This window comes from Podarcis cretensis, assembly GCF_951804945.1.
Source record: "Podarcis cretensis genome assembly, chromosome: 8".
Classification (NCBI taxonomy): Eukaryota; Metazoa; Chordata; class Lepidosauria; order Squamata; family Lacertidae; genus Podarcis; species Podarcis cretensis.
Genome location: NC_137177.1, coordinates 49,297,744 through 49,324,697, shown reverse-complemented (window position 1 = coordinate 49,324,697; position 26,954 = coordinate 49,297,744). Strand labels below are relative to the sequence as shown.

Here is a 26,954-nt window from a genome sequence, read left to right as displayed (position 1 = left end):
TATGCTGATAGGATGGTTGTGGATTTTCTTGCAGGCACTCCACGCCAAGGAAGGAACAAGGAACCCACAGAGGCAAAGCCAAAAGCAGAAATGGAAGAAGAGTTGCAACAAGCTCTGGAACAAACTCTAGAGAACGCACAAAATACAGCCCTAGACCAAAGAACTGCTGTGCCACTCTCCAAGTCACCAACACAAGAGCACTGAGTCAGTGGCTGGTGATTCTGCATGATGGCAGCTCACACAAATGAGCACAGAAGACAGGCTTATAACTTGAAGCAGCAGAACAGCCATCTGAGGAGGTGCAAGCGATTCAGCACAGGGCCAAGCAAGCCCCATCATGGCTCCTTGGTTGGTAGAGCTGGTGTTTCCAGTGAGATAAAGTGACGTCAAAACTCTTGCACGTTTGGGTTGTCCCCTTTTCACCTTTCACCCTTGTATACTCTCATGTAAGTGCCCAGTGTTCTAATGGTTCACATAGGAAAAGCCAAATGCTGAGTATGCAGGAAACCGGCTATTTCCAGCAACAGTTATACAGCTGGCAGCGGGTGCAGATGCAAAAATGTGTAGTGCCAGAAACTGAGAACCACCAGCAGGAAGGTTGGGTGGGGGGGCTATTTTATATACACTAAACTTGCCTGCCTTGCATTGTACTTTTCAGGAGTGTGAAATTTGGACAGCTTGGGGTTTGCAGAAAAGGTTAAAAGCGCCACAAAGCCAGGTTAGTCTGTCTCACATTGACAATCTTGCTCCGTCCTTTAGCCTGCATCATTTCTGTTCCTAGGATTCCACTTCTGCCATATCTTTCTATAGCCTTTGTATTGCCTAGGGGGAAAAACTCTATTCTAGGCAAATATCTATTGGCATCAGTTAGGTGTTTGGCATGAATGAGGCATAAGGGGAGGGTGTGATTTGGCAGCTTTCAGCAAGTTATAACTAATAAAGAAGTTTCAGCTCCTCTGTTCCACAATTAAATGAGGATGATAACTCAAATCAGCAGAATTTGTTCTTGTCTCATTTATTGTGGTATTAGGACTGTTGCCTTTATTTCCCTCCAATTTACAGACTCCATCTGTGTCTTGCTGGTGCAAGAAAGGTGGGAGAAAGAGAAGATGCTTAAGTACCATGAAAAGGATAAGCGAGAGGTGTCTTGCAAAAACTCAGTGCTTCTATTTAGAGCTACTGCAAGATGACTAATCACCGCCTCTTAGAAAAATAGGCAGGTTCCCCCCCTCCCAAATGCCATCTTAAAGGGAACAACTTACCATAACCAATATGCTTTAAAGCACAGATGGAGAAGTTGTAGGTACTAAAGCTCCAACCATCCTTGATTATTGGCCAGGCTGGCTGGAGCTGATGGGCGGTTTGAGTTCAGCAACATGGGGGAGACACTCCTCATTCCCTGCTTTAAGGACCCTGCAGCTGCTCATGGAGGTCACTACAAGTGTTAAATTTTCACACAGAAAGCACTTTTTTTGTACAAGAGCTGGTGAAGACAGTTTTTGCAGTGCTGAGAAACTCACTAAATGCAGCTGTGCTGTGCTGTGTGTAAACACTGAAAGATTCAGTCATTCTCCACAATCATTTCTAAGTTTAACTACATCCAAGTGCTTTGGGTGTAGAAAATCTGTAATAATAAGATTCTCACCGAGCCTCAGTCATTCAGGGAACTCATGCCCCCCCCATCCCCAAATAATATTGAAAGAGATACACACAGCTACAGCCATGGAATCCTGTTTCTGTAGTTTGAGAACAATCTGGTTTAAGAATTAAACTGCAAGACTCCTATAGACTTTGACACACACTAAAACGCAGGGGGGAATCTAGCTCTATGTATTGTTCTTCAGTATTTATCATCAATTACCAAGCAAATACTGCATGTATATTTAAGATATATTCTAGCACAAATAGCTGGTTTTCTTTACATTTAAGGTAAAGATTTGTTTTATTTAAACTTTCAAACAGTATTTGAGTTATTGTGCTCAGTTTTGGAAAAAAGGCACGCACATATTTTCTATGAGAGCTGTTTTTTTCTAAATTTGTTTTCATTTTATCAAGCATGTAAGCTATATAAAACATTTTGTAATTAAATGAAATGGGGAAATGTTCAAAATAATTACAGACCCATGCTATAATTCAATTCAAAACTGACATTGACACAAGAAGGTATTATTCACAGTAAATATTCCTATCTCCTCTCCTCTTTACCTGGCTAAAAATACCCAATTCCCTCAACTGTTCCTCATAAGGCTTGGTTTCCTTTATCATACTGGTAGCCCTCTGCACACATTTCAGCTTGTTAATATCCCATTGACACTTAGGCAATCAATATTCTTTATTCTCATTTCATTTTTTTAAAGAAACTGAACAGGAAATATGAATACAAAACTTAAATGGAGTAGGTTCCATATAATGTTTATTTACTTTTTATTGGTTATTTATTTATTATAAATAAATAATTAGAGTTAGCAAGCTCAGCTCCAATGTATAATGCTTATAAGGAAAAGTACCACCAAGGGCAGGAATGTGCCTACATAGTTAACCTACTGAGCTATTGGAGGAAATAAGGCTTCTTTCAGAAAAGTTTTATCCTCATTAAAACAACGAAAGAATACAAGCAGGCAAGAAGGAATTCAAAAAGCAGAGCATATTGCATAAAACTTAAGACTAGCAATAATAAGAAATACACTGGAGCAGGAAACCTGCTAGGGAGGCAATTTGACCTATTGATGGCAAGGGAATCAAAGGTGTACTACAGGAGAAAAAGGAGATTCCAGAGAAGCTGAATGAATGTTGTGCATCTGTCTTCCTTGTGAAAGGTAATGGCCAGATCCATGTGCATGAACTTTGTCAGGAAGGAGTTTGAGGCAAATAGTGGTGAGAAGAGATAAAATTCCAGCCCTTACTCAGAAATTAAAGATGAAAAGAATAACAGGTCCACATGTCATCCACTCAAGTTCTTAATTTGCTTGTTTTATACCAAAATATTTAATTTGTCCCTAAGATCAGCCTCTATATCTAAACACTGGAAAGTTAACTCCAATTTTAAAGAAAGGATCCAAGTAGAATCAAGGAAATTACAGCCCGGTCAGCTTACTATCTGTTCCAGGAAAACTGGTGGAAAGCATTAAAATCCCAACCTCACTCTTACGGCATCCAAACTGGAGTCGTAGTGGATAACTTCTTGAAGATGTTGGCTCAGGGTGCGACAGCTGTGAAAAAGGCAAATTCCATTTTAGGGAGCCTTTGGGAAATGATTAAAACAGCACTGCCAATGTCATAATGCTCTTATTAAAAACTGTGGTGTGACCACAGTTTGAATAGTGTGTTCTGTCCTAGTCTCACTGTATCTCAAAAAGGATATTGTAGAATTGGAAAAGGTTCAGCAAAGGACAAGCAAAATAAGAATAGGGCTGGAACAACTCCCCCATGAGGAAAGGTTACAACATATGTGGCTTCTTAGTTTAAAGCAAAGATGAATGGGGGACAATGATTGACATAATAGAGGTGTCTAAATTAAGCATGGAGAAAGTTTTTCTCCCTCTCTAACACTAAAACCCAGGGCCATTCAGTGAAACTGAATGTTGAAAGAATCAGGACAGATAAAAGGAAGTATTTCTAACACAGTGCATAGTGAAAACGATGAAATTTGCTACTGTAAGATGAAGTAATGCCACCAACATGTATGGCATTAAAGGGGTTTAGACTACTTCATAGAGAATAAGCCTATTGGTGGCTACTAGCAATGGTGATAGTATTGGAATTGGTATGCCTCTGAATAGTTGAGGAGCACAAGTGGGGAGAATGCTGTTGCACTAATGTCCAGCCTGCGTGCTTCCCATAGGCACCTGGTTAACCACGGTGAGAACAGGATGCTGGACTAAATGGGTCTTACGCTCTTAGAGAACAAAAATTTAGTATGGTCAGCTTACTTTCTGATCATTGGTTCTAGGAACAGCATGCGCTACAAGATTGTACTGTGGTATTGTTATTTGGCCATCCCCTGTGGAAGCAGCTAACATATCCCCTTGTGACAAAAGCAGAATAGCCTCTGCTTTACAACCGCTGGCACACATGTGAAGTCAGTTCCTTTCTTTTGAGCCATTACATATACTAATAATAATAATATACTACTACTACTACTCATAATAATAATAATAATAACAAATTTTATTTATATCCCTCCCTCTCCAGCTGAAGCCGGGCTCAGGGCGGCTAATAACAATAAAATAGTGCAACATTCTAAAAACATTATAAAATTAATTAAAATCAAATTGATGGCAACCATAGGCTAAAGTTCTGTAAAGACTGCCAAAGGAGGGAGTCAGGCTGCACCCTGACCAAAGGCCTGGTGGAACAGCTCTGTCTTGCAGGCCCTTCGGAAAGATGTCAAGTCCTGCAGGGCCCTAGTCTCTTGTGACAGAGCGTTCCACCAGATTGGAGCCGCAGCCGAAAAAGCCCTGGCTCTAGTTGAGGCCAGCCTAACCTCTCTGTGGCCTGGGACCTTCAGGATGTTTTTATTTGAAGACCGTAAGTTCCTCTGTGGGACATACCAGGAGAAGCGGTCCCATAGGTACGAGGGTCCTAGGCCGTATAGGGCTTTAAAGGTTAAAACCTTTAAAGGTTAAAATACTAAACACTTGTTTTCAAAATTTTATTTTAATATGTAAGGTACTAATCATTATAATATGGCAAAGGTGACTAGATAAATCCAACCTGAGAAGAACAAGGAACTTCAGCGAAGAACAAGGAACTTCAGCAAAGACTATCATTTCTGTGTGCTGTTGAAAACCCAGGATGCCCATGCCAGCAATGCTCTTGAGATCCTGCAAAACAAAAACAAAAACAGGAAGCAATGTGAAAATAGGATCATAGGATGGTGGATAAGCAGATCATTCTTGCCTGATGTGTCATATTCCTCAAAATAAAAATACCGGTATATCATTAACAAGATCTTATGGAAGGCAGCAGTCATTGAACAATTACTTTTACCTTCTCCCAGTTATTTCTCTCCTGTTCCTGCAGTAGGCACAGTTCCTTTGGACTCTATGCAGAGCAATCCCTCTGTCTCCCATATCACTTCAAGTATTACTAGCTTGGAAATACACTAACCTTGTAGAGTGCACTTGGGAGCAGAGTTCAGATGTTGGTGGCATATACATAAAATGAAAAGGGGCTCCTCTCACACACTCCTGCAGGAAGGAACAGAAGCAGATTTGTGAATTTGAAGTCAGGTTTGCTACCTTGCTCTGTCTTTTGAGATTTACAGGCTACTTCTTTCCCAAACCACTCTCTGCAGGGAGGATGGGAAGAAGGGAAGAGACAGGGATTTCAAGCCATGAGGCCACACAACTGGTGAGGAAAAGTCATTCATGTTGCACAAGTGAATATAAAACTCTACACTCTGCCTATTGGTAGAATCAAACATAAATACAATATTTGGAGTGGGGGCAAAGAAGAAACCAGGCTTTCTCAAACAGTTGTCAGGGAGCACCTACTCACACTATGAGAATCCTGGCTATAAACCAGTGTTTCAAAGGGTTTTTACCATCATTGTTCACCCAGATCAGATTTACCAGCTGTTGAACTCCAAGCTGTTCTTCTGGCCTAGTGATGACTTTTGAGGCTCCTGGCTCCCTTCCCTTTCCCAGGACTCCCTCTGTGCATCTAAATTGGGCTGATACCTGATGCTGTTGAACTTGCATCTCCTTTATCCGGCTCTTTTTGGACATGTTCATAACTACCAATTCCATATTACTGGATTCTGGAAAGGCCGTGGTAGTATGCTGCCCTAGGGCCTTCAGACTGGTACATGTGGGACCAGAGAAAGTCTCAGTAGGCTCCTCATCTAGAGTCATTTGTTTCCTTTTAGCTGCCACACATGTCCTGCTTATGTCCAGAAATTTCTCCCCAGATCTTCTCACCGAAGTCTGATCCCTCTGCAAATGGGCCATATGATCTTCCTCTGTATTTTCAGACAAGGACCCAAGAGAGATATTTCTCTGAATTGGGGAATGGACAGAAGAGCGAAGGCACATATTAGTGTGAGAATGTGAATTCCTCAGTGATGGGCCACAGGGAATGGTTTCATCTGTATTTGCAGTTTTGCTGACACTACGTGCAGTGATCAATGCAGCAGAGCTGGATTTTTGACTGGCAGATTCCTTGGGAGATGTACTGCTGTGAAAAGGAAGTAGTGATGGGGACACAGTCTCTTTTGGCGCATCCTGGCCAGAGCTACAGTGGGACATATGAACACGAGGTTCCAGTAAATCTGGGGTGCAGCTGTTGGAGCATGGAGTCTCTTCTTCCCCGGCAGTATTAGCCATGAGCACCTGCTGTGCGCAGGGGAGGCTGTGTGATATACCAGATGTGTCTGCCAAAGCAAAAATGGAAACACACAACTACTTTTAAGTCATATAAGAAAACAAGCAGGCTACTGTGAACCTGGTACAAATGATATCAAAAAGAATGGCTGTGAAAGTCAAGTCAACATAAAATATACACAGCTACTTGCAAATATATCCAAGAATTACACAATATTCTGAAGGCTATTTGCATGTGGGTAATTCTGCCATTTCAAGGGGACAGGAACAGGGACGTGAACCTGATTTGTAAGAGATTTTGACTGGCTAGATGACAATGTAGGCTCCAAATAGGCCATGACAGGAGGACAACTATAATATAAATAATTTGAGCTTAGTGCCACAGTAGAGCATGTCATCTTAGTGGGTAAAATTTAATTTTTGCAAATTTCTTCATTTGGGGGGAATCTTAAAAATATGCTTTTGGATGTGAGGAATTCAAATCTGCTATTTTTGTGATTAGACATTTAGCTTACAAAGTCTACATTTGATTTAGAAGCAAATAAACTCTTGGAAAACACAAAAGATGTTTAACCTTCTGAAAGTGTCAGGTAATATAAAATATGTATTAAATATATTGTATAACTGCAAATACTTGGCAATAATTTCTAATGATTTCTATGCACTTTTCCACACATTTTAATTACCAAGCAAAACAAAATTATATTTATTTAACCAAAGTAATTTTTTTTGAATTCCCAAATCATGTTACAACTTTTTAGCACCCCTCATTTTTGGAATTTGAAAGTTGAAAAATTCAACATGCCCTAGCCCACAGGTAGGTTTTACACATCTGGTCAGCAACCAATTTCCCATTTTTCCCTGTAACACTTTACCCACTGACTTGTCTAATTCAAAGCATGAGCCAAATGGGGTGTGATGCAAGAGATCAGTGAGTGATATCTCTCTTTGTGTGTGCGTTTCCTTTAAAGCAGCACAAAGAGTTCACATTTTGATTCAAGTAACAACAGGCCGGGGGTGGGGGGTTGAGTCTTTCCTGCCTATCCCATTATCTCAATCTAGCTTCCAACTCCCTAGTTGCTGTTTGTCTCACTGGAGAAAAAAAACACTCAAATGAGGCTTATAGCAGCTTCAAAGAAGAATGTGGTGGTTTCCTTTTCCAGCTCAATCAAAACTTAAGCCCGACACAGGCACTTTAATAACAGAATTTAGATTGGAACATAACCTCCTTCATTATTTTAGATTTGGGCCCAAGACACAGACAAATTTAACTCTCTCACCCTCAATATGAACAGAGTCAGAGGCTTTGGCAATGCCCACTTCCTTATAATGCAAGAGCAATGGCATAAGCAAATGGCATGAACAGCAGAGGTGCATAGTAAAGGAAAGCTTCTGCAAATTGCTATTCACACTGTAGGAGATGGGTAAAAAGCCCTTTGTGTCTCATCTTACAAAGTAGAAAGATGGTGAAGTGAACTATGGTGTTGGCAGGGCTTTTTTCAGAGGGAACTCACAGGAACTCAGTTCCAGCACCTCTCAGGTGGGCACCATTGCTACTCTAAGAGAACAAGGGATATGCTCATGGTAGAGTTGCCATATTTTGAAGCGGAAAAGAGAGGACATATTTGCTGACTTCTAGTTCACTATTGTCTACACTTACTGGCAGCAGCCCTCTAGGGTTTCTAGAAAAGTAGCACTGGGAAGGAGAAAGTGTTGAAGCATGGAAGAGACCGGCCCAATTTAGCCACTGTTTCCAACCAGAATGTAAAAAACAAGCAAACCCAACCACCAGTTAACACCTAAGATATTTAAAGACAGCAAGTGTGGCTGCAACAAAATCAGATTATTCCGGCTGCCAGTTTCTAGTAGAAACTCAAGATGGACATACTTGCACTACTAAGTAATGTTTTTGCTTCGCTGTGAATTAAGTATACATGTCATTTTCCAAGTATCTCTTCAAAAAAAATTGAGAATATAATTTTCAGACATCATAATCCACCCAAAGTTAAGAATATCTAGGTTCCATTGATTTCTAAAATAAATGACTTACATCACTTAACTTTAGCTGGATAGTGCCCAAACCTCATTATTTTGAAAGCAAGAAAGGAGCAAAATAAATAAAAGTTTAATTTTTGATACCTTGAGAACACTGAATCACAGAAACGTTTAGCAGCCTAAACTACAATTTTTTAAATAAATCAAAATATCAATTAAAAACATCAACACTTAACTTCTTGTGTCATTTGTATTTGATTTCTTCAAGACAAGAGTCTGACTTTCTTTCATGCTGAAAATTCCAATTATACTTCATCTTTACTATCAAGGCCAAAAGAAATATCCACTGATGCAAATACCTGGTACAAAGAGAAACAGAACAACTTTCTTCACAGGCAGTAGGACAACAACATAAATACTCACCACTGGAGGTGGACAGAGTCATTCCTGGAATTTCATCCCAAGGGTTTTCTAAGGAACCATCTGGGCTTTCAGATTCAGCTGCCAAAAAAAAAGAGTGCAATCAATTGTTTCCCTGCAAATAGGCCTCTTAAAGGTGCAGGCAACCCTGAGGTCAGGTTAAAGTAATGGGAAAGAGCTCTGGACATTCAAACAATTCTAGAAATTCTCTCTTCCAAGAAGGCAGCCGGTGTAACCAAAGTAGGACAGAACTACCCTCTCCCCTCCCAAGCTGTGTTAAGGTGGAGCATGGTCTGCCCTCAAAGTAAGTTCAGGATCATTCAAAATACCATCTGCAGAGCAGGTTTTCAGAAATTAGTTTAGTGGAAAAATAAAAGCAGAGGTTCTGACGTTACATCTACTAATGCTTATGGAATAGCTTTGATCCACATGCACAGCATTGTAGCTTGGGGGGTGGCATTTGATATCTTATCTCCACATCCTTTCAAGACTCCCTGGCCGCATATGAGACTACATTCAGCCATCCACGGTCACAAATGTTTTTTCCCTGTCAAATAACACCTATTTTAAAAATTTCATGCTATACTGGAGAACTGCACATCTGTAGTTATCAATGTGCTCCTTAGTCCTTATAAGGTTTCATCCCCAAATCTAATAGCAAAGCAAGCCACCAGATGTATCTGAGCCTACAGTAAATGGGTATGAAGCATGAATATTGTCAGGTTTTGAAGAGATTACAGAGCACATGGCTCTCAACCACCACTATCCAGACCTCATTAGATAGATTAAGAAGCATAAGCAAGTGAACTTCACATTTGTCAGCTTTCCTTGTAACTGAGTCAAGGGCACTTGCTGCAGCATTTCAAGGTCTTAGCAGATTTATTAGTTTGGTGAATAATAATAATAATAATAATAATAATAATAATAATAATATACCACCCTTCATCCAAGGATCACAGGATGGTTTACAGTATAAAAACACAAAAAATACCATAGTAACAAACAATAACTCCCTACACCCATTGCCCTGCCAACCACTGGCATGTGGCACCCAGAAGACTGCCCACTAGGGAATGCGATACTCAGGCAGAAAGAGGTTTCCACTCTTGGCTTACAAAGTTGGGCACCAAATGAAATTCAACTTCCTATGACTATTATTGAGATGCTGCTCAGTAGGAGCTTTGGATACAGACAAGCAACCATTACCTGTAAAACTACTGATTTCATAATACAGTGGTGCCCCGCAAGACGAATGCCTCGCAAGACGGAAAACCCGCTAGACGAAAGGGTTTTCCGTTTTGGAGGTGCTTCGCAAAACGAATTTCCTATGGGCTTGCATCGCAAAACGAAAATGTCTTGCGAGTTCCTGCGGGGTTTTTTTCCTTTCCCCCCCCCTTTTTCTAAGCCGCTAAGCCGCTTATCTGCTTATCCGCTAAGCCGATAAGCCGCTAAAAGCCGCTAATAGCGCTAATCCGCTAAGCCGTCAATGGGCTTGCTTCGCAAGACGAAAAAAACGCTAGACGAAGAGACTCGCGGAACGGATTAATTTCGTCTTGCGAGGCACCACTGTACAGTGGTACCTCAGGTTACATACGCTTCAGGTTACATACGCTTCAGGTTACAGACTCCGTTAACCCAGAAATAGTGCTCCAGGTTAAGAACTTTGCTTCAGGATGAGAACAGAAGTCGTGCTCCGGCGGCGCAGCAGCAGCGGAAGGCCCCATTAGCTAAAGTGGTGCTTCAGGTTAAGAATAGTGTCAGGTTAAGTACGGACCTCCGGAACGAATTAAGTACTTAACCTGAGGTACCACTGTAGTCTTCTAGACTTTGAGAGCTCAGTTGTGGACCAAGGTGTCTTTTAGATAATGTGATATCCCCTTAAGTAGAAAGCTGCACTTGTGTCAACAGAAAAGCCATACATCGCTTTTGTGGCCTTGCAGGCAGAGAGACAACTACTGCTACTCACCACTGAAAAAAGATACAGTACTTTGCTCATCATCTTGAGTACTCTCAAGAATAGCTTGAGAGGGCTCTGTAAGATAAAGGACAATCTGATTTTTAGCACGGACTCCCCCAAAAAGACATGTATTAGAACCAGCCATTAAAAAATTAACACCATCAGTAAAAAAATGGAATGAAAATCACCATAAATATCACAACAACCAAACCAACCAGGCAGAAGCAGCAAGCAAAAGCACTTTTCCATCCCCATTACACTTTACCCCTCCCCAAAGGGCTGGACGAAGAGGTGTCTTCACCTACCAAGGAAACAAGACCGTGAAAGACTAGGCAGCATTTCTCTTACCTCCGATCTTAACACTTTGACTAGTCTTTAAAATGAAGCAAGGAAGAAAAAACCACCAGACACCAAAAGCTCTTACTTTCTCTTTAAAAGGGAGCAGGCAGAGGCTTATATGTGATCTTAGTACTGTGAAACTTGAACTTTGAATCACCTGACATCATAAGATGCCAGGGGATTGGTAGCCTGTCCACCTGGCCTGTGGAGGGTGGGCCAGATTCAGTTCTTCTTATCTGACAAATGCACCACCTCAGCTCACAGCAGCCCTCACCCTTAATTCATAACGATCATTTTAATGGTAGCAAGATTATAAGATCTATGAGATTCTGCGCAAAAAAACAGCAGTGGTGGACAATAAAAACAGCCAGACCTTGCACTCTCCCTTCTACAGTAGCTTGGGTATTAAAATGTAGTTCCTGGTTGTGGTCACAGAATCCTCTGTCCACAAAAACTCAACCTTGGTCTCTCAAACATACTTAAGCTTTGTCAGTCCTTATAGATTGCCATTAAAATGATGGCACTTAGTTATGAAGTTCTAGGGACACTTGATATTCTAAAATAAACAGAACTGCTTCATAATAAAGTAATTTGGCAAATTCATAGGCTAGAGCAAGAATGGGGAGCACTCTGAATACTCAGTTACAGTTCTCACAACCCCTAGCTATTGAACATGCTGCCTGGAGCTTACAGCGTAAGGAAGGCCCCATCCTTAACTAAGGTCATTTTTCATCCAGCACTCTGGCACTCACTTGGTATGTAGGACTTGTGAAGTAATGCTTCATTTTCTGCACTGATCATCAACAAGTTGGCTGGGATGGCAAAGACATTCTGGTGAACATGAAATCAGAATTGTTACTCCACTTCTGCTTCCCTGCATAGCACAACAGATCCACGCAGACCCAGCCAGTGCTTAACAGGCCAATAAATCTTACCAATCACATAACTGTCCAATAAAATAGAAAATAAGGGACCCTGGTGAGCAAATCTCAGCCATTTACTGCCAGTATGGAAATTCTACCAGATCCACTGATTTGAGAAATAAAAAAACCTGACATCTGCTTTACTTTCAGGGATGAAGGTTTTATCAGTTTTGATCTGTATTTTTTATTCCTTATTCTTCCATCATCTATCTACCCATTCAACCATCACACCCACACACCCCATCCCTGTGATATTCAGTTGAGATGTCACAGGCAGAACAGAGAACAGACCTTATCTTGCTTGCGTTCCATCTGCCATTTGGTGTCAGGATATACAGCCAACTGCTCAGAATCCAACAGCTTGCTGGGGTTCAATAAACTGAGACAATCCTTGGCATTTTCTTTTAAAGTACTGAGTCGATCCTGCTTTATCTCCTGCAGTACTTCAGAAACAGATGATGGCTCTTTACAGGAAAAGGAAATGTGCACAGTAAAATAGGGTGTTAGCTTTGGAACAAGAGTCCCATAACATTTCGTATTAGAGCTAAATGAAAATGAAACAGATGCCTACAACACTAGGCCAATTTTAAAAGTTAGTCAGAAATATGCTTGCATCAGTCTTTTTGTAATTTGATCCAAGGTAAACATATTCCGGCAATAACAAGGTGAAAATTTCTGCTGTCAGCAAAACACATAAATCAGGATGTAATCTTGCTATCTAAAAGCAGATTACAAAATATTTGTCCTCTGCTGTAAGTGGCCCAGATGCACTGTTGTCCACTGACAGTTAAGGGATTTTGTTTAGTGAAATCCACCTTTTTGTTGAATGTATACTAATCTGGCTAAAACAGTTTTACCCATTCTTAGAACTGTAATGTTTTTATTTGTTTTATAATTGTGTATTATATTGTTGTAACCTGCCCTGGAATCTGGTAAAGGGAAAGAAAGAAATCTTAGGAATAAATAAAAGTGACACAGAGCTATGCAATGCAAACACCCATCAATTCTCTGTTAAGGCAATAAGGGACAGAAAAACCACTTACAGTTAGCCTGAAACTTACACTCACTTTACTTATGCAATCACAACCTTATGCGGGTGACCAAAAAATAAATAAATCAATCAGAAAACCACAGGAAAAATAGGGTTAAATCAAAACGTGGTAGAGAAACAACAGTTGGCAATCCCATCTGCCATTGCAGTCACCTGGGAGAGTGTTTGGGCACCTACAGAGAATCAGAGTGAGAAAGGGTCTAGCAATTGCATGGAGAGCAAGGGAAAAGTGACCTGAAAGTGAGCAAAAGCCATCTGGAATGTGTGGGGAAGGTTGACTGAGCAAGTGGGGGTGGTCTGAGAGTGATGGGAGTTGATCTGAAAAGTGGTCCGGAAGCAAGGGGAAGAGGTTTTTTAAACTTGGTTTTTTAATGGCTTCTTACAGGTCTTCCTGGCTGTATGAGTTTTGTCATTTATGTGCAGTTCCACATAGGTTGTGGGCTTGCAGTACTGCATGATGCAAGTATGATATGGAGACTTAATTAATCTTATACCAACCAGCCCCTTCTATTATGTTACACTAAGATTTCCCTTTAGAAACGTCCAATGCTCATTATACAATACCTGAGCTGGACCAGGGCTGGAGAGCAAGGCTTTTCCTGAAAGACACAAACAAAATAGAACCTAGAGTTAAGAATGGTAATGGGTTTGCAAAACCTTCAAACAACCTCCTTTTTATGTCTGAATCAAATTTTGCTGTTAATTGATTTTATCTGACCCAGTTTGATCCACTCTAAGGATGACATTTTAGCACATCCCTATTCCAAAATACTTGTTATGACATCTTAGAAATGGCTAGTACAGTAAATCCCTCCTTCTTTCTGAACAGCTCATTCTTTCTCTACTTCTGGATTGATTACAAGAAAGTAAATATCTCAGTTAAGGGACTATTAGCTTCCTAATAATTTTCCTTACAAACATGTTCTACTGCAAAATTTGGCATTTGAAACAAGAGAAAGAAAAACTGATGTGTGGACTATGGACGATTCCTATATAGTAGAGTCTATATCATCATCTAGTGAAAAGTTATTGTCTGTACATACAGAACTATTGATCAATTCCAGTAATATATTTTGCTGTTCATTGCACTATCCTTCCTCCAAGGAGTTCAGAGTAGTGTCCATGAAGGTTATTCCATGTTATCTTCACAATAGCCCTTTCTGTACTGAGAACCTGAAGTTTTGAGCTCTGACTGTTCTAAAACAAAAACCTTACTAATATGTGCAAAACAGAACCTGAAACGTGTTTTGGTAAGCCACATAGAATATTTCCACTGCTATCTTAAGCTAACTCACATATTAAGCATGAAGAAACAACTGTTGGACCATGTACTTACTGCCACAGTTCCTTTATCTTCTCCAGTACTGAGGGCTCCCGGTTGCTATAAAAAAATGACATCTTAGCATTCCCAGCTTTTCACCATAGTCCAAAGTTACCACTTAAGCTTCTCAGAGCAGAAGAACAAATGGATTAAAGAATGGATTTCGAAACCTGACCGATCATACGAAAAATTACAGAATACTCTTAGTTTCTGAATATGGTAGATCCCAAGGCCATCAAAAGTTACCAAAGCCACTTGGAGAATTATTATTATTTTCATTTTTAAAAACAACCAATTTGCAGCTTCAATTTCCAGTAACAAAAACATCACTAAGTAGCAATTCTCTCAAAAATGAATGGCTGCCTCCAGGGTACACTGCCTGTCATCTTTCCAAATCCCCTTCTTTGACAATTTGAGAAAGCTACAGCACTGAACTAAAAGAGGTAAGAGCCTAACTACACAGGACGCTAATGAAAACATTTTCCCCAAATATAAATTGGTATGCAGCAGAGGCTATTTTCATTTAAATTGTGGCTGGGAGTAGAAGATTTGAACCTTCCCACACCATACACCTCACCATACCTGGAGTTTCTGAGATAAAACCATACATGCACCTCTGTGTTGGCACTTAAATTTTTAAAAGCCACAACATGATTGCTAACCACCTCATTCACATCACAGGTAGTAAGGCTCTAATAAAATAAGACTGTTGGGGAAGGACACATACCAATTCATTCTGCCCAGTGTAATTTACCAAGCTTAAGTAAAATGTGATTCAAATTCAAGCAGACTCATATAAAGACTCATCTAAGCATTTTCTAGCCAACCTTCTTCCATGCAAATTCACACATCAAGCCCATAACAAAGCCCAGAGAAAGTCTCACCAGTCTTGCTGCCTCCGTTCCCTCCGCTTCATGGGCATCACTCGGAAACAATCAAGTACCAGGTAAAATCGGCAATCCTCCTGAAAGTGAAGGAAAGGCAGAATTAGGTATCTTGTGCCTGGATGAGTATTCAGTCCAACATAAGGCAACACATGTTCCCAAATTTGATTTACCGTATTTTTCATCCCATAGGACGCACCTAGTTTTTTTTGGGGGGGGGGATAAAGGAAAAAATTTCCCCTTTATTTCCCCCCCAAAACCAGGTTGGGGAAACCAAACCAGGTCGGGGAACAGCGGTATGGCGGCGCTGCGCCTCCCCACTGTCCCCCGAGCTTGTGGGGCTGGCGCTGGGGAGAAGCGCGCTTCTCCCCAGCACCAGCCTCCAAACCAGGTCGAGGAACAGCAGTATGGCGGTGCTGCGCCTCCCCACTGTCCCCCGAGCTTGTGGGGCTGGCTGATGTCTGCCCGGCGCGTGGGGTGCTCTGCTTCAGGGCGCCCCGCGCGCTGGGCAGCAGGCTGCTATCCACGAGGGCTCCCCACGCTGCAGATGTCTGCCCGGCACGCGGGGCGCTCTGCTTCAGGGCGCCCTCGCGCGGCGAGCGGCAGGCTGCTATCCGCAGCGTAGGGAGCCCTGCGGGAACTCCCGCGGGCTCCCCAGGCTTGCTGATAGCTTCCTGAAGCCTGGAGAGCGAGAGGGGTCGGTGCGCACTGACCCCTCTCGCTCTCCAAGCTTCAGCGAAAGCCTGTATTCACCCCCCAGGACACACACAGATTTCCCCTTCATTTTTGGAGGGGAAAAAGTGAGTCCTATAGGGCGAAAAATACGGTAATTATTACTTGAATGCAGAGGTGCCAAGTTGCCCCCAAGACTGAGGGGGCCCAGTGTGCATCATGTGTGACATTGCACCATCTACAGGAGGTCGAGCACTTTGGCCACTGAAGCTGCGACACATGATGCATAATGCATGTGACGTGCATGCATGACGCACGCTGGAGCCCCTCAACATCAAGGGGAACCAACCCCTTTCCAACAAAGACTGAGGGGGCCGAAGACACATAAACCCCTAGAGTTAGCACATCTGTTTGAATGATATGCAGGGAGCGGTGGGATGTGGAGAGAACAGATAAGCAGGGCCTTTAACAAAATCCAGAAGCCCCCTTCTTGGCTTTCCCTAAATTTAATCATATTATGCTCCCACAGCATAATAGAGAATGAGAGATGAGAGGAAAAGAAGACAGCCTTCAGTCCATTAATATTAGTAAGCGTAAGATTTGTTGGGAAGTGGGGGGGGAATTACAAAATGCAAATGTCTCCTTGATCTCTCCAGCCAACATAGACTTGCTTCGGGACAATGTAACTGTCCATGTCAGCTGCTCAAGACCAACCTGTGTCCCATATAAGCTGTGCCAACAAAATACCACTTGGGACAATAAAGGATCCTTCACATGTTAGCTTTGCCCCTCAGGTTCATGGGATAAATGTGGCCTTTTCACAAGAAACTTAGGCTAGAAAAAATTATCTACCCACAAAATGATAATGATAAGTAAATAAATAATGAGTTCCCAGTTATTAAGATAAAGACTTGCCTTTCCTTTAACAAGTATCATTTAAGTTTTCAATAACCTCATGAGGTGGGTTAGGCTGAAATATAGTGACATGTTCAACACCATCTTCAGGTTCAGCATTTAAAACTTTGAAAATAAATTGCAGTCACAGAAAACAACAACAAAAAAACACCATCTTCAGGGCCAGAGGGAGATTGGAAACATGCTTCACAACAACTGCCCCCATTTTCAGGACGTAACTACTCACAAACTCACCTTAAGAGAGTGTGCTTTCGCAAGACTATAATGCTGTATCAATTTTTTTAAAGGAGGTGGGGAGAAGTCACCTCACAATGATACTTTTTCTGCCTTAAAGATGGCAGACACTCAGAATGCTGACAAACTCAAATCAGACAAAGATTTGTGCCAGACAGCCTTCTGTGTCAGGAGAAAAGTCAACCAACTCAAGAGTCACACCCTATTATCCTAGCAGAACTTCTGAGGAGCAGATGAACCCTAATACCACAGATAAAATACAAGCCAACCTGTGGAGGCTGGCTGAGGCCTTCACATGTTTTCCCGCCAATTTATGTGAGGCAATGCAGCTGCACCTGATTCTAAGTACCGTATTTACTGGAATGTAATGTGCACATTTTTTTTGCAAAATTAGGATGCACATTTGATTTGATGGCACATTTTCAATCGCCAGCAAATACTTTTTTGGTTTCAAGGTTTTGAAAATTGAGGTGCACATTAGATTCGATAGTGTATTAGATTCGCGTAAATATGGCTACTTCTTTCTAAAGCACCTGCTTTCTAGGCTCATAATTGAGCCTGAGGTGATGTCAACGACATTTTTTTTCACCATAGGTCTGGTCAGAGGAAACAAAGGCAATTTTGGTAAAGAAAACTGAGGCTGCAATCCAATTACTATACATAGATTTTAACTGATTAATGGTAGGTGTTTCATTTTATTTATTTATTATTTTATTACACAACATACAAATGCACTATAAAAACACAAAATACATAATAAAAATAACAACCAAACCCTGCCCCCCAACAAACCAATATCCCTCATGCCCCCCCCACCAGCTCCCACAAACACATTTAAAAGAGAGTATAAGATGTTAATCAGCCCAAGGTCTGGTTGAAGAGGAGCGTTTTCACCTGGTGCCTAAAGGGGTGTAATAAAGGTGTTAGCTGAAACCTCCCTAAGCAGAGCATCCCACAAATGGGGAGCCACTGCAGAAAAGGCCCTGTTCTTGTGTTGCCACCCTCCAGACCTCTGGTTGGGGAGGCACACAAAGAAAGAGGAGGATCACAGAATCCAGGTTTGTTTATATGGGGAGAGGCAGTCCTTGAGGTACTGTGGTCCTGAGCCGTTTAAGGCTTTATAGGTCAAAACCACCACTTTGAATTGGGAAGGAAACTAATTGGCAGCCAGGGCAGTTGGGCCAGAATCAGTGTAATATGCTCAAACCGTCTTGCTCTGGTGAGCAAGCTGGCTGCCAAATTCTGCAAATTTTACTGATCACCAGTAAAGAAAATAAAGTGAATTAATTCCAACAAAGATGGCAAAAGATGCTAGAAATGTACATCACTGAAGAAATATGGGGAAATACCATATTTTTCCATGTATAAGACGCCCCCATATATAAGACAACCCCTGTTTTTTTAACCCAAAATTAAGAAATTAAGTTGTTTAGCTTTTTGGTGAGGTGGGGGAAGTCACTTCCCCCATTCGTTCACCCACCTGCCCACCACTGTCGATCACACAACACAGCCACTGCTGATCGCACACCTCACCGCAGTCGCCAATTGTCTGCCCACTTGACACCACCAACAGCCCATCCGCCCACTTGCCACAGCCACCAATCACCGGCCCAATTGCCACAGCCAATCACCAGCAGGCCTTGCTGCAGCCACCAATCACCCGCCAAATCGCCGCTGCCAATCTCCTGCTTGCTGCTGCCATTAATCGCACATCCTGCCTCTGCATTCACTATCCACATATAAGACAACACCCAATTTTTGCCTTTTTTAAAAAGCAAAAAAGCATAGTCTTATACACAGAAAAATACGGTAAATTCTCTAATAATTTGGTATCCTACTGGCCCAGCTTCCTATTACCTCAGTGGCATAATCCCATGGTAGGCAGCAGACTTTCCTAAAACCAACAGTCCTTTAGAGGCGTCTGGGTGAATGCATGTGAGCCAAAAGTGTGGTGTGAGAATACACACAAGCCGTAAGGCTTCAGTGTCTCTGTGCTCACTGGTTGCACTGAGTGCAAAGATTCAGTCACGTTCAGTTTTAAACAGTTAAGACTCCTTGCCACTGTAAGAAACTCAGTATAATCGCAATCTCGACTTTAGGGAGGATTCTGCCCAGGTTCAGCTAAGCATGGTTAGGACCAACCTGTAGATAACTGGGAGAGGGTGGCAATGCAGTTTTTTATGGATTGGTTTTTTTATGTTTTTAGATATGTTGTAAGCCGCCCAGAGTGGTTGGGGAAACCCAGCCAGATGTGTGGGGAATAAACAATAATAAATTAAATAATAAATATTCATGTGCCTTACCACTTTAGCTTCTTCTTTAAAACAAACCCTAAAATTCTGCAGGACGATGAACTGGCCAACAATACTGGAAAATCCAGACTGGGGTAGAGCACTAAAAAAAAAGAAAGAAAGAAAGATGTATTGCCTCTCGTGATAGCCATGCCCAATAGTTTGCCACATTGTCTAAAAGGCTGCAATTCCAAGCAAAATTTGGAAGAATCCATTCATTTCCTCAGAATACTGAAACTTTCAGCTTCCGTTGTTAAAAAAGGGACATCCAAAAACAAATACTGTAGATAACAGTAAAGATATGTTTCGAGAATATATTTATTTTTAAATACTTGTACATCATCATTCAAAGGCTGCAGGTAGTTTACATCAAAACACAGTAAAATAATATAATCATGCAAGTAGTGTGCTTGTGTGCTCTGTGTGACCCGGATTCTTTAGTCCTTACTTTCCTTTAGCTAGGAATACATATTGCTCATCACTCACCCCTACGCCGCTCCCTCCTCACACTACATTGCTCAGGGGGCGGGGTGGGGAGATCTTTCAAGTTCTACAAAAGCCCATGTGGAAAGTGCAGAATGAAGTTTGCCAACAGTGTGCAAATGCAAATGTGCACATATTGGTTTGCAAAAATTATTCTAAGAACAGAACTTACACTGTCTCAGAGTGAATAGAGTAATTATGTATGCAGGACCTAAAATATTATGGAATTTACTCTGCAAATAGAAATTAACAACTGGTTGTCTACCATAGGCTCTCTTGTGTGTCTTAAAAAGTGAAGAATGCATGAAAGGTCTAAAGTTAATTTTTAAAATGGCATTCTTGTGTTATGAGACTTCTGGTAGATTTTGTAACACAGAATTTTAGATTGCTTGGCACAGAATGGTATGCAGATTGCTAATGTGCTAGCTTTTGTACATGCATGTACAAAATGTACATGTTTCATAAAATTTATACACCACATAATTCTAAGAAAAAGCCTAAAAGTGGTTTAAAACCCCGAAGCGGTAATAAAAATGAAAAACACAAGGAACCATAGCAAGGTTCTCTAACCAAAGCAAGGAAAGTCACCACTACCTATGCCTCTCAGAAATCTATTGCAGCAGGGCCCATGGCACTGTTAATTTAAAAGCTAGCTAAACTAAGGATTAGCTACTGATCAGGACTGACAGAGGATACAGCTTTATGCCTTAAGCCTCTGGTTTGTGGAAGCTATGATGGGACAAGGGAAAAGTGGAGTGTGTGCTGATTCACACAGTAGCCTTTTGGAATCCTTCAACCGGGGGTGGGAGTGGGGGGAGAAAGAATCTTGCACAATTTAGTGAAAGAATCCAGTCACTTGGGCCACCAAAGAGATGTTGCTTTAACACTGGACGATGAAGTCACTGACCTCCATAAAACAACTGATTAGTGATTTGAACTGGCAATGTATCCACATCAGCACAACGAAGAGAAGTATGAGACCATTTTAATTAGTTTTTCTTAAGAATTATGCATTGTAGTGGGCCGCTTAGTATAAAATAATTATCTTCAAAATTCATATCATTAAAACACTGTAATCAATCTCCCCAAAGTCTCCCTTGCTTATTTTAATACTTTTTATTTTTTTGTTTGAATATTATTTTAATTTTAGACTAGTCAGTTTGTTTGCTTTTAAAGGCTGTGTGACAGGCCCTCAAAACATTTCCATTTTTCTTAAGTGCTTGCCACAAGCTCAGCAAGATAGAAACAAGGGTGGAGAGCAGTTTGGAACCACCAATATATCATGTTCCCTATAATAGACTGCTTACCCAAACACCAATTTCCCCCCGGCAAATTTGATGATTAGGACCTGGGAGACCTGGGTTAAAATCTTCTCTCACCCAGGAAGCTCACTGGACAACTTTGGGCCACTCACTGTCTCTCAGACTAAGGTACCTCACAGGGTTGTTCAGAGGATAAAATGTAGACTGAGGAGAACCATGTACACCACCTTAAGCTTATTGACGGAAAGCTGAGATATAAATGTAGAGTGGTACTTCAGGTTACATATGCTTCAGGTTACAGACTCCACTAACCCAGAAATAATGCTTCAGGTTAAGAATTTTGCTTCAGGATGGGAACAGAAATCGTGCTCCACCAGTGCAGCGGCAGCAGGAGACCCCATTAGCTAAAGTGGTGCTTCAGGTTAAGAACAGTTTCAGGTTAAGAACGAACCTCCAGAACGAATGAAGTACTTAACCCAAGGTACCACTGTAGTTCATACATAAAATGTAAAAATTACCATTTTGTCATCTGAACAGCTTTGGCTGTAACATCCACTTGGATATAATGATGCCCATCTGCGATGCACAGAATAGCTGCTGGAAGCTGCTCATCATGATCTAGAGCCTTTGTTTCATTTAGAACCTAGCAATAAATTGGGAGATAAGGCAGGAAAAGCAGTCAGGTATTTCCCACACATATTAAAAATAGGGACCAAGCCACTCTAGAGTCTTTCATTCATTTTTGTGGGGAGCGGGGGCAGGATGAGGAAGATATGGAGACCCACAAAGTTTTGAAAGCCACAGTATGGCAATTTAGATCTGCATATGAGAAAAAAGCAATAGTTGTGGGAGCAGGGGACTTCCCATTTTTCAGAGGATGAATACTCCTGTTGCAACAGGAATCATCTTAAAAAGATCAGTCTCCTAACAAGAAGAAAAACTCTCTTCTAAGCTGGTATGTGCTGACTTCCAATTTTTACAAGTACTTGTATTAAAAGACAAAATGGGGGGGGGGGGGACTTCAATCTGCTTCCCAACTAAACAGGGGCACCATTTTAGTGAATCAAAATATTGCAATTGATCTAACTGATCAACCAACTTAAACACTGCAGCTCCGGCTATAAGGCACATAGGCTGCAATCCTATGCTCATTTACCTGGGGGTAATCTCCATTAAACACAGAGGGACTTGCTTCTGAGCAAGCATGCATGAGACTGTGCTAATATAAAGCAACTCTTATGCTCAAGCAAAAGGTCTCCTCTGGATTCAGAAGGCAGAATATAGCCACTGCCTCAGGAGCAGCAGAAGCATCAATTATGTCCACATTAATGTGGTGTAAGAGTGTTGAACCAGGACATGGGACACGCAGGTTCAAATCCCCACTCTGCTATGAAGCTTTCTGCCAGTCTTTCTCTCTCTCTCACTCACTCTGCCTAATGAACCTCAAAGCAGAACCACTCAAAGTGGTGGTACATGGACTGGGGCAGGTCTGTGAACCATCAGCTACTGGTCCGTGGTAACTTCACCACAGCCCAGGTTGGGTTGGACACTTCTGTGTCACACTTCAAGATAGCTTGAGAAGCACCGCCTCACAGCATTGTTGTAAAGAGAAAAATGAGGATGGAGACATTGTTCTAAACTCCTTGTAGGAAGGGGAGTATGGAATTTTATTTTATTTTATAAATTAAGAGTTCCCCATTCATCACTGCTTAAAAAGTCACATTAATATACCCTCAGGACATGTCCAAGTTGACCCTCTTCTCTGGTTTCAGAATCCTTGTACTCCAGCAGAAGATTCACAATCCAAGGTTCCAAGTAGCAGGGCCTGTTTGTCTGGCTATCTTCATTGTCTAAACTGGAAAAAATAAGTAATTAAAATTACTAAGGCATGGGAAAATGTGCAAAATAGGAGGAAAGGGAAGTGGCATGGCAAAAACACACTAACATGGTATCACACTAAATATCTTCCAGATTGCTATACCATTAAAGCCAATTGTGCATTTATTCATCATTAAGAAAACAGAAAAACACAGAGAATCTTTGAGACAACATGAGCCATGTTACTCCGGAGAATGCTTCATATGCCCTTCCATATGTATGTAGGTACACAGCAAATCCATGTTCAGCCATCTTAATGGGACTACTAGGACCTTAACACTTTCATATTCAATGACCTCACCTTCTCATGTAACCATCAGTATAGTAAACAATTTGCAAGTTGGTATACAGAAAGTTCATCCAAGAAGCTCTTCATTTTAACTAAAACACTATTCTTATTTGATAAAAAACAGACACATGTACAGGGGAACCTCATGTTACGTACCGTCCTCCTTGCGAATGCTGCGGGTTACAAGCTCCGCTAACCCAAAAGTAGGTGCCCCTTGTTGTGAACTTTGCCCTGGGATGCGAGTGGAAGTCATGCGCCGGCAGCACGGCAGCAGCAGGAGGCACCATTAGTGAAAGCGCACCTCATGTTACGAGCAGTTTTGGGTTGCAAACTTCCAGAACGGATTAAGTTTGTAACCGGAGGTACCACTGTATTCTAAGCCAGGTGCAGTGTGGTAGAAAATTAGGTGTTTTGAGGAATAAGTTATGAGCATCATAAAATTTTTATTTTAAAAAACACCCTTGATTGCAAAATTTACTCCTGTTGCACATCACTCTATTTTCAGATACTATTGCCAGAAATCAGAAGGGCTAGAAACTTGCAATATAAGTTTTGCAGAATTCTGTATTAGAGTCCAGATTTAGAGCAAAACTGGGGTGCAGGCAAGCAGTTCCTGAGAACAGAAGATCTTCCTTCCTGATACAGTTCCACCCATTAGTATCACTCCTTTCTCTTTTCTATTGAGATTCCCAGATTGCACTATGGGATTAGGAAGGGGTTTGCATTCACCCAATACCAACATAAAAAGCTTGCACAGACATGCCCACAAGGTCACTCACAGGGTACTCAAAGTGGTCTTTATCACACTGGTGAATAGCATAAGGTTACCAGATTTTTTTCAGTGAATCCGGGGACACTTCACTCCGAAATGAGTCAGAATGATGGGATTTTGTCAGGAGACTGATTTGTAAATCTGGGGACTGTCCCCGGGAAACAGGGGTGTCTGGTAACCTTAGAATAGCAGCCTAATGCAGATATGAAAGGAATATACAGAGCTGGTCGTTGCTGGTCCAAGAAGAACTTACAATTTTGGACACCCACTGCAGAGCTGCTATAAATGTGGGTTGATGCAAAATCTAAATGTAAAACCTGTGTTGACCTGTGTTTCTCAGACATAAGACAAAATTCAAACTTAACTGAGTGGCAGAATCATTCTACAAACTATTTTATTCCCTAGTAAGAGGAAAAATATAGAGATAGGTGAACTATTGCTATTTATTTATTTAATGTATATACCATAGCTTTAGGTATGGGTTTTATGCACGTATTTTATGCCTGGCCGATAGGACTGGTTATATTACTTGGAAGGAAGCCCCAGCCCCCATCGAGATGCACGTGAAACTTTCATAGAGTAAAACCCTGCCCACACTTACATAGAAGCTAAGCTTCACTGCAATCGTTCGGAACTCGCAGCGCAATAAGCCTACGCAGGACGGAGGATGGATTGCATTTGCGCTGGAAGTGCATCCAAGTGGTCCAAAGCAAAAGATGCCGTGCGCGCCTCTGTACAGCAACGGGAAAGTAATGTCCCGAGGTGGGAGGGCTGCTTCGGAAAATCAATATCCTACAGCGAGTAAAACTCCGATTAAAAGGGAATTACGAAACACTCAAGAGCTTCGCCACCCGCCAGCTTATTCGGCGGCCTCTGCCTGCCAGCTACGCCAAGGATACCCGGGACCTGCAAACTTACCCCGTGGGCTTTGAGTCCCGCAGCGACCTCCGCTCCCGATTCATAGGGGCAGCTGCCGAAGACCCGTGTCAAAGCGACCTGCCCCTTTCTCTGGATAGGAGCGAGGCCTCATTCCCGCTCCGCCAGCTGGACTCCTCCTCCCAGCGACTTCCCAACGCGACCCGAGCTAGGTGGGCTGGCCGGAGGACGGGAGGGGCAGGCACGGACGGCCCCTTCGCGTCTCGCCCTCCCTCCGGAGCTTCCCTTGCAGCGCCTGCAAAGCAGGAAGAGGAAGCGACGTTGGCGCGGGCTTTCCGTTGTGCAAAGTAAACAGCTCGGCCCGCTCAAGATGTCGGACGCCGAGGCGGGCAGATCCGCGCAAAGAGACATCCTTTCCCCCCAGTTTCCTGAGCCTTGCCAACTGGCCCAAACTGTGCTGGCTTGAAGCAAGCTCTGCAGTGCACTCTACTGCTCTGTGAGCATTTTCATCTGAAGGCAGGATAAAAATGTTTACAATGAATAATAATAAATAATACCTTACTATATTTTCCGCACTTCCCTTTTCATTTCCCCAGGCCTTTAAAATTATATTATTGCTTTATGCTGTTGTAGCTCTCTGGATTTTACTCTTCTGTCCTCAGTTTAAATTGTTTTGCAGTCATTTTTCCTCTGTTGTATAGTGATTGGTGATTTTATAATTGTACAGTATAGCACTTAGTTATTTTTTGAAATTTTGATTGATTTAATTCTGAAGAATGTTGATTATACCGCATCCTGTAAAGTGTATGTATGTAATACACATTTCCCTCACATTTATCTAGTTGTAATCATTACAACGTCTTTGTAAGGTTGGTCAATATTATTCCCTATAAGTGGGGACTGAGGCTCAGAGAGTGTGGCTACTGAATTCTGGCTAATGCATTGGAATGATGGTTTCATTCAAACCAGAAACTATTGTGGATGATTATAACAATTCCAAAATTAGTGGGTGTTTCATTACATGTAGGAGCATTAATAGATGGAGAAGTATTCTTTATGCAATATCACCATCTGTTGGATCCTGCAGGAAATGCAGTGAAATCCTATTCCCATCTTTTCAGAAGTAAGTTGTATTAAGTGGGATTTTGCTCCTGGTGGCCTTGTTAGGTGTGATCTTAAGCACCAGGTGGCAGGATGGCAGTCCAAGGGCCTCCACTCCCACGAATCCAATGACACAATCATGTTGCTTAAACCATAGAGGTAGAACGGATCTCAGAGGTCATTTAGTCCGATCAACTATTCTCAAGGCAGGATCTTCAGTCATGTCTTGACTTACAGCCATATAATATAGCCTCTGTTTAAATACCTCCAGTGAAGGACAGTTTGTTTCACTGTCAGCCAGTTCTTACTGCAATGCAGGGATGGGGAACCTGTGGCCCTCGACTCGCACTAGCCCCAGACATCATGGCCAATGGACAGGAATGATGGGTGTTGTAATCCAGCAATACCTGATTGATTTGTTGTCATGCTATGCCGATTTTAATTCAAATGAATCCCAAAGGGCTTACAAACAATAAATAACATAATAACAAACTCAGCATAAATAATACAAAATACCATATTTTTCCATGTATAAGACTAGGTTTCCCCCCTAAAAATAATGTCCAAAAATTAGGGGGACGTCTTATACACGGATATGTCTCCCCTCATTTTCTTAAATCTGAGTCCCCCAAAATAGGAAGTGTCTTATACATGGGGTCGTCTTATAGACAGAAAAATACGGTAATTAACAAATCATGAATAAAACAATTATAATAGCAATATAGCCTTGCCTACCAGAGCAGCCTTTCCAAATGTGGTGCCCTCAAAGTATTTTGGGCCACTACTCCCAGCATCTCTGTTATTGGCTATGCTGGTTGGGGCTGATGGGACAGCTTAGAGAAAGGTGTTATTGAGCTACAGAGAACATCTGCCCAATTCCTGAATGAAATATCATTCAGATATTTGAAGACTGCTATCATGTCTCCCAGCCATTTCAACCATAAAGTTCCTCAGAGGACTTGGTTTCC

At 41.7% G+C, this 26,954-nt stretch overlaps 2 protein-coding genes across 8 annotated transcripts in view; one reads left to right on the top strand and one right to left on the bottom strand.

The window, feature by feature from the left end:
- The window catches only part of CARMIL2 (capping protein regulator and myosin 1 linker 2), a 68,404-nt gene extending 67,405 nt beyond the window's left edge, over positions 1-999 (top strand). For both annotated transcript variants that reach the window (XM_079987866.1, XM_079987865.1), the window contains one exon: positions 35-999. In XM_079987866.1, the coding sequence (XP_079843992.1) occupies positions 35-204 (170 nt within the window). In that variant the 3' untranslated portion in view covers positions 205-999. The remainder of the gene's footprint in view (positions 1-34) is intronic.
- On the bottom strand, positions 1,000-25,452 carry LOC307222540 (uncharacterized protein). Of its 6 annotated transcripts, XM_079987903.1 has the most exons (10): positions 24,928-25,452; positions 22,802-22,925; positions 21,589-21,713; positions 19,338-19,428; positions 15,214-15,293; positions 14,345-14,389; positions 13,573-13,607; positions 11,787-12,421; positions 8,742-8,819; positions 6,323-6,373 (listed from the first exon to the last, which is right to left on the bottom strand). In XM_079987903.1, the coding sequence occupies exons 1-8, from the start codon at positions 24,969-24,971 to the stop codon at positions 12,225-12,227; spliced, it is 741 nt and encodes a 246-aa protein (XP_079844029.1). In that variant the 5' UTR covers positions 24,972-25,452; the 3' UTR covers positions 6,323-6,373; positions 8,742-8,819; positions 11,787-12,224. The 6 variants fall into 6 exon arrangements, with proteins under 6 accessions (XP_079844026.1, XP_079844027.1, XP_079844028.1 ...); XM_079987904.1 differs by lacking the exons at positions 6,323-6,373; positions 8,742-8,819 and adding an exon at positions 10,311-10,770; XM_079987900.1 differs by lacking the exons at positions 13,573-13,607; positions 14,345-14,389; positions 15,214-15,293; ... (2 more) ...; positions 22,802-22,925; positions 24,928-25,452 and adding exons at positions 1,000-3,209; positions 4,714-4,823; positions 5,110-5,189; positions 10,705-10,770 and having other exon boundaries at positions 5,574-6,373; positions 11,787-12,205.
- Positions 25,453-26,954: the final 1,502 nt, after the last annotated feature.

Bases quoted from the DNA above. Each gene is read 5' to 3' on its own strand.
- LOC307222540 (XM_079987899.1), bottom strand. From the start codon at position 10,840: ATGGCTGGTTCTAATACATGTCTTTTTGGGGGAGTCCGTGCTAAAAAT. The intron at 8,820-10,704 runs GTGAGTAGCAGT...TTTTTTTGGCAG, and splicing joins TACTGTATCTTTTTTCAGTG to CTGAATCTGAAAGCCCAGAT. The intron at 6,374-8,741 runs GTGAGTATTTAT...TTGCTTTGGCAG, and splicing joins GACTCTGTCCACCTCCAGTG to ACACATCTGGTATATCACAC.